The 15,219-nt window shown below is 31.4% G+C and overlaps 2 protein-coding genes across 2 annotated transcripts; one reads left to right on the forward strand and one right to left on the reverse strand.

The window, feature by feature from the left end:
• Positions 1–369: 369 nt before the first annotated feature.
• On the forward strand, positions 370–4,360 carry LOC108725999 (uncharacterized). Its single transcript, XM_018453345.1, has 4 exons — positions 370–613; positions 1,145–1,267; positions 1,788–1,968; positions 2,164–4,360. Exons 1-4 carry the CDS (start codon positions 541–543, stop codon positions 4,154–4,156), a joined length of 2,370 nt encoding a protein of 789 aa, XP_018308847.1. The 5' UTR covers positions 370–540; the 3' UTR covers positions 4,157–4,360.
• A 772-nt stretch (positions 4,361–5,132) lies between these two features.
• LOC108726008 (translational activator of cytochrome c oxidase 1) lies at positions 5,133–7,924 on the reverse strand. Its single transcript, XM_018453361.1, has 4 exons — positions 7,705–7,924; positions 6,828–7,074; positions 5,482–5,641; positions 5,133–5,340 (listed from the first exon to the last, which is right to left on the reverse strand). The coding sequence occupies exons 1-4, from the start codon at positions 7,883–7,885 to the stop codon at positions 5,140–5,142; spliced, it is 789 nt and encodes a 262-aa protein (XP_018308863.1). The 5' UTR covers positions 7,886–7,924; the 3' UTR covers positions 5,133–5,139.
• Positions 7,925–15,219: the final 7,295 nt, after the last annotated feature.

The raw sequence follows: 15,219 nt of genomic DNA on the forward strand, positions 1-15,219 counted from the left end.
TCCACTTGACGCTACAAACGCTTCGAAGCGTTTGAACGACCAATCAGAACAAAGAATTTTACGAATTGACTAATCAAAGAATGCTTCGAAGCGTTTGTAGCGTCAAGTGGATCGCAGCTTGAGACATTATACTGTCTCTATGGTAACGTGCTTGAACAAGAGGGGGGATTGATTGCCCTGGTTCCGGCTGATTCCGGCTCATGTCTCCAGAGGGCTATTCTGTAGCTTTTAACGACGTTCGATATCGTTATATTGTTGTTGCGCAGCTTTTTCATCATGTAAAATACTTGCGCAACAACATCCCTAGCTAGTAAAATTGTCGTTAAAAAGTTACAGAATAGGCCTACTGGTCTCCATTCTGCCCAACGCTAATGTAAATTCATGGTGGAAGTACTTCCACCATGGTAAAATCGTTCGTCCTGTTCTGTCAGAAGAAAAAGAGTTTTTGAAGCTCATGTTATAAAGAAAAGTGAGGTTTTGTTATTTTAATTGCATCCAATCATTGCTGCATAAAAAGAGTAGATTAACAAGTCGGAAAGCATGTCTATGCTTGCGGAGCGCCGGCAAAAGCAAAAATGGACCCTCAATCCACGGGGAAAGTGGTGGACCGAAGGTGAATATATATTTATATACATATATATATATATTTATTTGGTAATTATAATGGTAAATTATAACTATATGGAAAATAATTAGTGTTTTTAAAGCAGAAAATTTATATTTTTAAAACAGAATTTGTTTTCAAAACAAAGAATTTCTTTTTGAAGCAGAAAATTGTGCTTATAAAACAAAGAATTTGTGTAACTCTCTATGTCATTGATGTGACAGATGTTCTAACCTGAATTAATCGATCTACAGGGCAGGGCGACACTTTTTTGTCAGATTCATTCATTTCGTGCAAAAACGTCGAATAAGCCTAATTTTATTGATTTTTTAAATACTATAGCTAAACTGTGTAATATAAAATATAATATAAAATTAATATAAAATATAACTGTTATAAAAAAGCTGTGAATATGAAGAGTTTATTTTTCTGATGACTTATAAGTTACCATTATATGTTTGAATATTGCATCCATTATACACAAATTTGTAACTTTGATTTGTATTTTCTGTATTAATATGTTGACAACTTTATTAATAGACTCCAACAAATTTGGCCAGAAAATGTTGGAGAAGATGGGTTGGACGAAAGGAAAAGGACTCGGCATTAACGAACAAGGCATTACAGAATTTTCTAGTATATCGTACAAGAATGATATAACTGGTAACTAAAACATTTATAATTTTTACATAGAAGCTAATTATTTCGTAGGTGTTACACTGTTAAAAAAAATATAATGGAAATAAATTTCAAGCAGGTACATGAAAAATATTTAATACTGCTAATAAAAATGAAGTTATAAGTAATTTAAATATAATGTCTATTAAATTTCGTGCAAATCCATTTAATAGAAAGTACACTAAATTTCATAAAATTTTATGAAAAGTACACTAAGGATACAATCAATTCGATACTACAAACGTTCTAAAGCAATTTTTGATTGATCAAATTTACAAAATTCTTTCTTTTAATTGGTCAATCAAATGTTTTAAAGCATTTGTAGTGAGACTGACTGCAGCCACAATTTCATGTACATGTACTCAAATATACTTTTCAATTATAAACACAAAATTTAACGTAATGTCATGAAATTGAATCTAATTTGTGTAACTTAAATATACATTAAATTTCATGACATTTTTAACAGTGAATATTTAAGTAGAATCTTATTTCCTTTCTAAAGGTTTAGGATATGACAAAAGTTTTGAGGCATGGACTGAATATCAAGAGAAATTTGGAAACTTTTTGCAGCAGCTTAATGAAAATCAAGATCAAGTTGCTGTTGAAAAGTTATTAGACGCGGATGCTAATTTCAATGACCAGTCTATTGAACTGAAATCTAAACAAAGTCATGCTCGTGTACAGTAAGCATGTTAATTTCTAATTTCTATAAATATAATATATAAATATAAGATATGTATACACTCAGATTTAGACAAAGTTGTAATTTTTGTGTTTAAATATATTTATATGAATATACTAATATTATATTTTTTAATGAAAATACCAATAAATGTTTCTTATTATATGATTTAAAAAATATATTAATTTATTTGCAGTTACAAGAAGTTTACGCGCGGCAAAGATGTAAATAGATACAAATCAAAAGATTTGGCAAATATATTTGGCCAAAAAGAATTAATTGAGAAAACTCAAGTCATAATAAAAAAAAATGATAGTATCTGTGAAAAAGACGTCGCTGATGTCAGAGACGATTGGTATGGAGTCAACACAATTAATGGCGGTAACATGGTCGACTACTTTAAACTTAAGTTAAATTGTAATAATATGACTGATTACTTGAAATATAATGTAAAGCCAAAAAATGATACGAACTTGTCCAGTATAACTGATAATCGAACAACCGATTCTGAAAGTGAAAACGACCAACACATTGGTTTCGGATTTACATCAAAAACAGAAGATACATCAGTGTCTAATTATGGAGCGTTAAAAAACTCTGATGATAAGAGCAATTATGCTTTTGATAATCCTTGCTTGAGATTGAATAGTTCGGTAGAAACTGCTTGTAATACCAATGACTCTTCTGTAAAGTCTATAAAGAAGAGAAAGAAGGATTTTGAAGATAATAATTCGTATACCATTGAAATAGATAAAAATATCAGAAAAAAATTAAAAACTGAAACTATTGATAATGATTATAAAAATAGTTTTATTAATCCAGCTCTTAATCTAGACACAAAATCTGAAGAGGATTGTAATGGCAAGGAATTTGAAGTATTCAGAGCACAGTTTGGCCTTGAAAATTGTGGTTTAGATCTGACGGACGAAAGAAACAAGAAACGCGTAACATTTAACGATCATGTCATGTTGTACAAATATAATATAAATTCTACTAAGAAGAAAAAGAAAGGAGAAGCCACGTTGGATAAATTTGAAGTTGAAAATAAGAAGAATAAAAAGAAACAGAAACACAAGAGCACTGCGACTTCTACGATGAACGGATTTGTTAACGAAGCGTTAGATATACTAATATTATCCGAAAAAATTAATGATAATGAGTTGAATAAACACAAAAATAAAAAAAATAAGAAGAGGAGGATAAGTAAAACGTCTAATCTGGAAACGATACAAGAGTCACCAGAAAAGGAAATTGAGATCATTATGGAATCAGAAGATACTTTAGAGTCTAGTATTGTTGAAAATGGGGAAACAGACAATGTGGAACAAAAATCGAAGAAAAAAAAGAAGAAAGACAAAAAAGGAAAAAGAGCCAAAGTTGAAAATATTATAGTACTTGATACCATAAACGAAGAATCAGATATTGAAATTGTAGAAGTAATTAGTAATAAAAAGATCCTAAAAATTAAAGACAGTAAAGAAGAAGAAACGGTAATTTCTAAGAAATATAAAAAGAAAAAGAAAAAAGATAAGAAAAATGGCAAGAATAAGCATATTCAAACTGAAATAAACAATGATCAACAAGATATTAAGATATTGGATAAATCAAACTCAAAACAACAACAAAATGATTATTTAATCGAGTGTGAAAATAAGACTACAGTAATAATTGAAACATTGCAGTGCACAGTTCCTGTGATTAAAAAAGAAAAACCATTAGAAAAAACTAAACAAAAGAAGAAAAAAAGAAAAAACATAAACAAAGAAGAGTGTTCGAGTGAAATTAATGTATGTAATATAGAGAGGGAAATTTCTGATAAGGAAAACGCTGACGAAGAACAAACTTCAAATACCAAAAAATTAGCAAAAAAGAATAAAAAAAGCAAGAAATTAAAAGATAAGAATGTATCGGACGTAGAAGATTCTTCCAATCCTAACGAAGAAGTTGTAGATCTAAATGTTACAAAACAGGACAAGATAGAAAATACGGAGTTTACTGATACACCTTCAAAAAAGGGAAAAGTTATTAATGCTATCGACAATATAATCAATAGTCCATGGAGTATAAAAGCAAGGATGCAAAAGAAAATGCTAATAACACTTTTCCATAACAATGCAATATTAGAATTCCCAGGTTCTAATATTCACAATATAAAGGGATATGGTATAGATGTTGAGAGCGAGCAATAATATGTGGAATAATTTTGGTAATGAAACATGTTTTGTAACAAATGATAAATAGTCTCTGGTTGAGAAGAAGCTTGAAAAGAATTTTATATTTATAATTATGTAATTATAACAAAAATATAAAGTAACAACAGAATTAAAAATTCAGTACGTCAAAGAATCAAAGGACTATCATGAGCCAACGCTGGATGTTAAATGCAGAAATAACAGTCGTGATATGATTCCTCTTAAAAAAATTAATCGTTTACGAGACATATATAATATTTCGTCTCAATATGTACCAGATTAAAATATATATTTCGTAAATTTTTTAGAATAATATTATTCTGCATATAAAAATATTAAGTTAGAGATATCAAAAAATTTACGAAATATATATTTTAATCTGGTACATATTGAGACGAAATATTATATATGTCTCGTAAACGATTAATTTTTTTATAATCGTACCTTAATTCTTTTGTGAACAGAATAACGAGATGAATTGATGTAAAAAAATACATAGTTTAAAAATACAAAGATACTTAATATATATATCTATAGGCAAAATGCATAATTTTTTAAATAAGCACCTTATAAGTTTGACATTAAATGCATTTATATAAATATACATATATATGTGTATATATATATGTTTAAATAAAATTATGTACTGTAATTAATATGGATTGATTTTAAATAATAGAAAATTATTTCATATTGACAAAATTTTTGAATTTTATATTATAAGGTGAAATTAAATTTATTTACAGCTGTATTTATTTGATTGATAATGTGATTTCAATAAAGTGATTTTTTAGATAACAAATAGCTTGAAGTATATTTTATATTGTTCAAATTTTTGAAAATATATAAAAAATTTATACAAAATTTATATTTTCTGAATTTTTTAAATAGTTCTTTGATTATAATTATATCAAATGTATAAGTGATTGATATCTTTTTTATTATTTACATATATATATTTTTTTGTGCTAAAATATAAATTAAGCTAAATTATCATGTATCTTACTGACATCTTCTAAGCTCAAAACTTTCTCGTGGATATAAGAAACAGCTTCTAAATCTGATTCATTTAATTTTATTATAATTCGTGGTATATAATCTTCTTCTGCTGAAAGTACACAGTATTTACGATCTTCTAAAAGACATTTTATTTTGTTTAAAAGTTTCGGATCGCATTTAAACTGTAACAAAAAAAAAACAGTAAATAAATTGTAATTTTTTTCCATATGCATATACAAATATATTATATATGTTCTTCGCCACATATTTATAGTAAAAAATTTTATTTATAATTCTTTAGAAAGTAAGTGTTTGTTGGATACCTGGAAATATTCCATATCATTTTCCATGAATTTCTCTACATCTTCCGCACCAATGTTAATAGCATCCTCCATAGCTTGTTCCAAATTATCTTTCTTTTCAACTATGATACTGCCTGTATGAATAAACATGTTTTTGACAGAAGTATTCGTAGCTTTTCCTCTAAATAATTAAAAAATATTAGATGAGAGATATACATTTTGGAATATTTAATTCATGCCTTTTATAATTGTATATAAAAGAACCATATATTGAAATACAGATTATTATACAGAATGAGTCAGTTAAAATGTTACCGATTTTTATCGGAAACAAAGCATTTTCGAGAGAAATGTTTCACACAAATAAAAGTTATATGGTTTAGAGGAGGTATGATAATGTGCCGTTGGTTTGACCTTGGGGAGTTATTTAAAGATCACGTAAAGGTCATCATCAATTTCTTAAACCTCAATTTCTGGAACCTCATATTTCATTACTTATTCATATATCTTACTTCGAGAGCTTTCCAAAACACTCTATATAATAAAATATTTTTTCATTAAGTGCTTTTCAAATTATAAGGTATGAAAGTTACAGTGCCGCCGGTATTAGCATTACCTAAGATGTTCGACCGACGATTAAAATTTCTTGAATGTTGTTTAAGATCATGATCTAGATAACATTTATCAAGATCATTGGAGGTTCGTCTTATTTTCATTTTTGCACATTCATTTTTACGTAAAAATGAAAATAAGAGGTACAATCTCCAATGGCCTTGATCTTGACAAATGTTATCTAAGTCCTGAACAATATTAAAGAGGTTTTAGTCATTGGTTGGACACCTTAAATAATGCTAATATCGACGGCATTGTAACTTTCAAGCCTTATAACGCCAAAAGTACTCAATAAGAAAATATTTTATAATGTTTTAGAAAGCTCTCCAGGTAAGCTATTAAAATAGCAATGAAATATATAGGATTCCATTTAAGAAATTGATGATCTTTATGTGATCTTCAAACAACTTCGCAAGATCAAACCAATAGCACCATCGTATGTCCCCCTCCAAACAACTTCTGTATGAAACATTTTTCTCTAAAATGCTTTGTTTGCGAAATATAAATCTGTAACACATTAATTGATTTATCTTGTGTAATAAAGTAAATTTTTTTTTCAAATATTCTAAGATATTAGGCCTCTTTTTTTTTAGCTAAACTTCTTGCACAGTTCATCTTTGCTCTTTTCCTCTCTTCGTTGAAGAAAAAAAAATGGTGCAAAGAGTTTAATTAAGAAAAACAAGTTTAATATTTTGTATAACATATTTCGAATATAGGTACTTTTACATGCTAGAAATATACCATATTGTTCATACTTGGTTTTTTTAAGTTTTGAATTAAGCTCAATTAGGAATGCCTTGGGTTTATCCGTTATATAACATACAAGCATGACGTAGCCATTTGGTCCACGAACTTCTGTTACACCTGTTTGAGTCTTGTTTTTCCGTGCCTCCATTTTTTCGAGCAAAGACTTTATTGATGCCACAGGCATGTTTGCTTTTTTAGCTCGTTCAATGACTTGTGATAATTTTAAATTATTACTTGGGTTTGCAGTGCCACCCTCTAAAAAAATAGTTTTCTTTTTCACAATCACATACTAATACAACTAAAATTACATAAGCAAAACAAAATTTAATATTTGATCCAGAGATTCGATCATGGTATTCTTACGTATTTTGATGCTCTGAAACCGAATTTGATATCCAAATTACAATTTTTTTTATCGTTGGAAAACAGCTTGATTTTTCTGTATTTTTAGAGCTATTTATGGTCTAGTTTTCAATATACTTGATGTAAATGAGAGAAAGTAAGTTCAATGATAATATACAAGCTTCTAAAGTTAATGCAAGTTATATGCAAGTTAATAGGTTAAATATATTGAAAAATCAAACTATTTTCCATCGAAAAAAATTGTGACATGACGGAGCGATCTTCCACATTGGATTCGGTTTTACAGCGTCAAAATATATAAAAATACATAAAATATTTTAATCTCCAATTAAAAAAAATTTTGTGTGCCTATATTATTATTCGTTGCAATAAAATTAAATGCACCTTACAGCAAATATACATACAAAGTACATTACAAAAATATATTCAAATGCAGCTATTAATCACGCAAGTAAAATCTATTATGTTTCGTATATAGGAGTTTATTTTAATAAATATCTCATAATAAACATTACATTATACCTTGTATTGCAACCATCATTCGTGCCTTCAGATGATGGAACAGTACCATCCGTCTGTTATCATTTTCTTCCTTTGTATGCTTTATATTCTGCCATTTGCTATGACCGGCAAATCTTTTACTGTTTTTAGGCAAAATATAAATAAGTCTATTGAGCAGTAATTTGTTCAACGCTTGTGTCATTTTTGGATAGGGTTATGATATGCGTAGCAGACGACAAGGTTTTAAGTCTGTTCGCTTTTTGGACGCAACAAACGTTAAGCAGCGGAACAGCAACCAACCAGCGAGGCGATTTTTTACGCCACTGTAAATATCGCCCCTCTGATTGGTTGCTTCTCCGCTGCTTGACGCTTGCTGCGTCCAGTGTGAATTAGGCATTAGGCATTACTGCGTCCAGTCTGAGCTAGGCATAAGTTAAAGGTGTCTTATTTCCACTTGCTGATATTCGACGCTTTTTAACATCAAAACAAGTCTCGTGATTCAATTCGACGTTTGATATTCGTCAATTTTTATCATGTGACTTGTTTGATGCTAAAAATAAACGTCAAACGTCAACATGAAAAGGCACCTTAATCTTTGCAGTGCTCGCGAATCTCGCGAAATGGCGGCCATGTTGATTTCGCGCCATTTGAAGCTTGAAGTGAGATCGCTCCGTGTCTCTTTCGTGTTTTTCGTCGGAAAAAAGTGAATCGCGTAGAAAAAGAATTAGTGTTCCTATAATAAGAGTTAATACAATGAGGTCGCGACTATTGATTGATTGCCTAAATCCGCCATACGTAACAGGTTAGTCAAGACAAACGTGAATTTTAAATATAGCAAAATTCACAATGGAGTCGCAAACGTCACAGTAGTCGGGAAGAAAATATGTCATTGTAGATTGTCGTAACAAAGTAATACGTGTTACAAACACTGCTTTCCATTTGATGAAACAAATCGACACAAGCGTCGTTCTATCTTTCTTGACATTCAGAGAGTGACAGATAGAACGACACTGAGTGCTTTCCAGCAAGGACACAGTCAGACACTGTGTTACACAGTGTCTGACTATGTCTTTGCTGGAAAGCACCCAGTGTTTATGTCCTTGCTGGAAAGCAAGCTGTGTAACACAGTTTCATCCTTGTTATTTGCCAACGTTAAACAAGGATGAAACGACTCACTGTGTTACACAGTGTCTGACTATGTCTTTGCTGGAAAGCACCCAGTGTTTATGTCCTTGCTGGAAAGCAAGCTGTGTAACACAGTTTCATCCTTGTTATTTGCCAACGTTAAACAAGGATGAAACGACTCACTGTGTTACAGTGTCTAAGTCCTTGCTGGAAAGCACCCACTTGTGTCGACTGTGGCTACGTTTACACCGTGCGCTTAGTCCGCGACCTATACGATAGGTGTCTTTGTTTAACCTACAAGATAAACAAGGACATCTATTGTATAGGTCGCGGCCTAAATGAACGGTGTAAACGTAGTTAAAGATGATATGATCACTCTCGCGCTGTTGGAAGGCACACTTTGACTGCTTTCCTTTTAGGAGACTATGGCTACGTTTACACCGTGCGCTTAGTCCGCGACCTATACGATAGGTGTCTTTGTTTAACCTACAAGATAAACAAGGACATCTATTGTATAGGTCGCGGCCTAAATGAACGGTGTAAACGTAGTTAAAGATGATATGATCACTCTCGCGCTGTTGGAAGGCACACTTTGACTGCTTTCCTTTTAGGAGACTATGGCTACGTTTACACCGTGCATTTAGGCCGCGGCCTATACAATAGATGTCCTTGTTTATCTTGTAGGTTAAACAAAGACACCTATCGTATAGGTCGCGGACTAAGCGCACGGTGTAAACGTAGCCATTGTTTAACATTGTCAAACAAGGATGTAACGATCTATTGTGTCACATCGTGTCATTGCTTGTGTCGATTTGTGTCATCAAATGGAAAGCAGTAAAAAACATTCGCATATCATCATGACTATATTCTACTGTGACATCATATTTATGATAAAGCGGACATTTGCACGTCACCATGACGTAATCATGATTATTGATGACGTAACTGTGACGTTTGGGTGCATTCTGTTTCATGCATGATGAGCGTGATGCATCATTTATCCTTGTTCACCGAATGTTAAACAAGGATAAATGATGCATTATGCACATTATGCATAAAACAGACTGCATCCTTTATACTATGGGAATAATATTTAAAAGTAAAAAAAATAGGACAAAAGTGTTATACATACGTAATTATTAATACTGTAATCAAAGACAATGCTATTTTCTTATTCTGATACAACTGATATTAATAAATATTTAACCTTATATTTTGTATATCTTTGACAACGTCATACATGCATAGGCAATTCATTACATTTAAGACTATATAGGGTGAATGCATCGTCTGTGGCCATCTCACAAGCATTTATATAACTTTAAAAAATTTTTTTTTAATAATACATAAAAAGGAGATGCTATTTACTTAAATACATTGTTTAATGTCTTGGTGTTTAATATTCAAAAAAGTTTTAAGGAAGAAAGCGAATGTATAATGAAAAAGTTAAATAGTTGCAAAAATTCCATTTTACACCATTTTTAGCCATCTATATACCTGCTATCATTACGAGGCTGATTACTAATTACTTGATGGTTACTAATATTGTCTGCTATACTTGTGTCGTATGTAGTTATTGATAAATTATTCTACTTATTGCGGGGATTCTTATCGTTTTTGACAAGATAACTGTGTCTTGTATTCCGTAGAAAATAATTTTTTTATAATATGAAAGAGGAAACGTGAGGTTACTTGTCACATTATTAAACAAGGGAAATAATTGCGACGCGCATGTGTCGTGGTTGCTGCGCACTAGAGCCAACCAAAACTAGAAGAACCTAATAAACAGCGAAGGTGGCCAAAATGGGTGCATTCACCCTACTGTAATATAGTTTTCAGTTAAATCATTCATTACTTTTCAGTTACCTCATGACCACAAACTTCCCCGTTAAGGCGTGTTCAGATTCTTACCCGGGTGCTCCCCGGGTATCATGTCATCCTTGTCTAACGTTCGGAAACAACAAGGATACCTGGGTGACACTCTGGTAGGAATCTGAACTCAGCATTACATATTACTTTTCATTTCTAACAGTGTATAGTTAATATGTATGCACTATAGATTTTCACTGGCAGTAAATTTTGGAACAGCCATAATTTAATATTTTGATCCCAGACATAAAATCCAAAATCGAGACTCAAGACGAACGTTTTTAGGATAATTTTTTTAAATCTGTCTGAAAATATCTCGAATGGCCCAACAAAATTATTTTCAAATTTGTATATAGCTAAATTTTTAGCTACTTCAGCAAAATTGTTTTTGCGTATAACAATTATAATAACGCAGTACTTTATTAAAGTATTATTTTTTGTCAAATTGACCAAGAATAAAAATTATTCTATATTTTTTCAATATAAATTTCGCCGAAAACCATGTTGAATTTGTATCCTTCTTTGCAGTTGTCTATTATGACAAGCATAAATATAATAAGAGACCGACCGTGTATTAAAGTTTATTAGAAGTTTTACTTTGAGATAATTACTGAACGTAATTAACTGCAGCGTCCCTTCCTTAGACTTACAGAAAAAAAGAGAAATCAATTTTGTCCCCGCATCAAAGAATTCACCTCGTGAATTTGCTATTTGACACAGCAGTGACAAACAGAAATAAGACTGCATGGAGTAAAAGTTTATTTACACATCTTTTTCCCTCAGGTTAATCACTGGTGGTGTGGCACGGGAATCAAAGGGAACAGTGCGGCGAACCCCATCCACACAGTTTCAAAGGAACCAGCGGCTACAAAATTAACACGATTAGACTGGCGGTGGACTCGCTCGGGGGTAAGTAAAAAGAATGGCATCGAACGATCGAGTCGACTAAATTTAGAAAGTCGAGGGTGAAGGCGCTTAACAAACCGGTGGAGGATCGATATTTAGTTCGTGTAATCTTCATCTTAGAGGTCATAATGGGCCTTGAAAAATTGTCGGTTTTAAGTACGCTGCTATCCCAAATAGCACAGAGAGTTCGAAAAGAATTCAATCATATGTCATTAATTCTAAGTTCATTTTTAGATGTAAAAAGAATTCTTTTTCTGAAAAGTTCTAAAAAGAATTCTTTTTGCATCTGAAAATGAACTCAGAATTGATGATATATGACTGAATTCTTTTTGAATGTTCTGTGCTATCTGAGATACTAATATCAGATATGAATATCAGAGTCATTAAACATGTAATGTCTTTAACACATCTTTATATCTTTTGATATTCATCTGTAAATTTTATTGATATTTTTCTCTTTGATATTCATCCGTAAATTATCGAAATTTGTAATCCGTTAATTGTAATGGTCTTTTGTAATATATTTATTTAATGAATATGCACGATAATGTGAAAGCGCGTATGCACTATTTCAAATGTACGTATTTCATTATCGTTATTTATATAATTTCCTTCGGCACGTATTATTAATAGTCACAAATAATTTAATACGATCTATTTAAGAACGAGCTATTGCGCTCGTCGGGTTAACTTACCTGTAACGTAATAGATGGCTGAAGCTTTAATTTATTACAAGTTTATCCTCAAAGTTTAATTCACCAGAATCTTGATTTCGAATAGTAATTGTAATTTGAATAGTAACTTGATTTTGAATAGTAACTGTAATTAGATGTTGGTCGATCTAAATTTCAGGATCAATATTATTTTTTATCATTTTTATATATATTATATTTCTTATTTAATAATACTCTTGAGGCTTCCACGGGCACTTTCTAAATTATGCATTTCGCGCAATACATTATCAGGCTGCTCCTCGCCCTGATGAAGTGAACTGCAATGTTCACAAAACGTTGGCATTGTAAGAGTGGATTGAACACAGATAACCCACGAAACGCACAATTTCTGTATTTCTTATTTAATATGTGTTATCCTATTATATATTATGCATACATATTAATATAATATATTCGAATTGTAATGATATCGTGTACCATTTCATTAGTAAATTACGCGACAAACTTGTGTACCTACTGTTCCGTCATCGTATTAGTAAAGTTAATTAATAGTCAAGAGTGTATATGTATGTCCGATCAATCATTCTTCATCTCATCAAATCGTTAGTCATTCGAGATGGGTCATAAGTGCTCGACTCTGGTTACAAGTAATGGAATAATAACGACCAAATGTAGATCGTCATTGTTTCTACAGATGACCACAATTTTTATTTAAAATATATTCTGATATATTAATCGATGATCTTTTGGTTTCTAAATTTAATTGATGCAACGTAAAAGAATATTTGTCATTGAGATTAATATAAAAAGTGCGTGACAAAAAACACTATAAAATTATTTTGGATGAAAAAGAGATAAATATAAGAAAATATTGAAAAAGTTACTAGTCAATATGTTTTTTCCAAATATTGACTTCCTTTATAAAAAAAAAAACGTAAATAAAAAAACTAATATAAAATGTATATTTCGGTACGTTTTATATTAGTTTTTTTATTTACGTTTATTTTACAAAGTAAGTCAATATTTGGAAAAAACATATAAACTATATATATAAGAAAATATAGATACATAAAAATTTTTTAAAAGTTGTATTAGATACATCTTTTCATTACAAAATATTGCTTCATGTATGTCTATAAATTTAAATGTATATATTATTTTTTATAATTTAGAGCAATATTTTAAAAAGATATCATCAAGAAGAGGGAGGATATTTAATACAGATTCTTTATATATTTTCTATAGTAAAGAAAAATTTGGTATAAGTTGATACTTTAACATTTTTTAATTAAAATCTATATGCAATTAATACCTACTTTTTTTTATTAAATACTTCGATATATTTATATTGAAGAGAGAGAAACATAATTAATAAAACTTATAAATATCGGTATTTAAAAAAATTTTTCTCATCAAAGAACTGAATTATTTCGATAAAAAGCGACGCGTGTGAATAGTACACTTAAATTCGCGCAAATCGACAGGTCGTTTTATCAGAATAAAAAGCTTCGGGCTTAATGACCGTCGCGCGAGTCTCTTCGTCTTCTCGCTCTGATTTTTGCCGAGCCCGTCCGTTTTCTTTCCCTAAAAAAAACATATAGGTGTACACGTCGTGTTCAATTTTATGAAGGAGGACGCGTGGGGGTGCCGACGGGGATGGCGACGTTTAATAAAGGGCGTGGGCATGTGTATGTATGTGTGTTAGGGGTGCTAGTTAGCACGGCGCTTGGCGCCGTCGACGACGTCGCCGTCTGGACGCGTATAGTTTCTCCTCGACGCTCTGCACCGACGACCTCGTCTTTTAAAGCACACATTGACGCGCTTCTTTAAACAGCGAGCCAATGATATGAAATAAAGTAATTTGGTGTTCAATTCATGCGTACACCGACACACCGCGTGCATTCTCGAATACAATTAACAATAGTAACAAACTTAATAAATGAATAAGCACGGATCATCAAGATGCATAGGATTTTATTCATTCCATTGCGTAACATAATAGGATCGCTACGTGTTCAAGCATGAAAAATTATAAAGTTTCTTTTTTTTTTCGCTTATTTCTCGAGTTTGCAATAATAAATATGAGAAGAGGCAGAAATGATTGAGAAATAAGTAAATAAGTATGAATTATAAAGAATAACTTATACACGTATCTTATACTTATACACATATCTTATATTTATATACGTAAAATGTGCTCAAATTTTAATTTCTAACAGCTAGGCTACAATTCCACAAAACGTACCTGTTCTTACATTTTTTTTTAAATATTACAAGTTTATGTAAAATTGTATTCTTGAGATTTTATGTTTATGCGATCGATTTCTTCTTTCCATTCGTCAATTGTAATTCTTCTCTGATGATAGACATTTTACTGTCAATTTTTGAGGATATTTTGACATACCGTATGAGTTATTCAATTTTCAATCCGATATAGAAATATCCAATATCGATTGAATCTCGTCTCGTCGCGCTTGCGAACGTTTGCTCGATCACCCGATGTATCTGTACTTTCAATTGAATAGGTTACTATGCACACTACTCCAGTCTTTATTAGCCGCCTGTGGTAAAGGGAGAAGGTCGGTCGGTTTGCACGTAATCCAAGTTAACATTCGGGGGATTAGAACTTCCTCCCACCCGTCCTCATTCGTATATTCTGCCCCGCTTTACCCGGCCCTTCGCCGCAGTTCGCCGTATTTAGTCAGCAGTAAAAGCTTTAATGAAAAGGATCTTGGTTTCACGAGGCACTAAAATCGGTTATATTGGCAGCGAGGAGAGAGGTTCGACGAACGAACGCCCTTTATCGAACGATCACATAAATGCACCCCCTTATCTCTCTCTTCTTTTTATTTCCCTCTCTTTTTCTTTATCTCTTTTCCTGTATCTCGAAACCGATACAAAACTTTGGATTGAAAACACATCGGGGAAACAGCGTAATATCGTCGTGAAGACAGTCCGGTTG

The sequence above is a fragment of the Mycetomoellerius zeteki genome, unplaced genomic scaffold (genome assembly GCF_001594055.1).
Source record: "Mycetomoellerius zeteki isolate Tzet28-1 unplaced genomic scaffold, Tzet1.0 scaffold379, whole genome shotgun sequence".
NCBI classification, from domain to species: Eukaryota; Metazoa; Arthropoda; class Insecta; order Hymenoptera; family Formicidae; genus Mycetomoellerius; species Mycetomoellerius zeteki.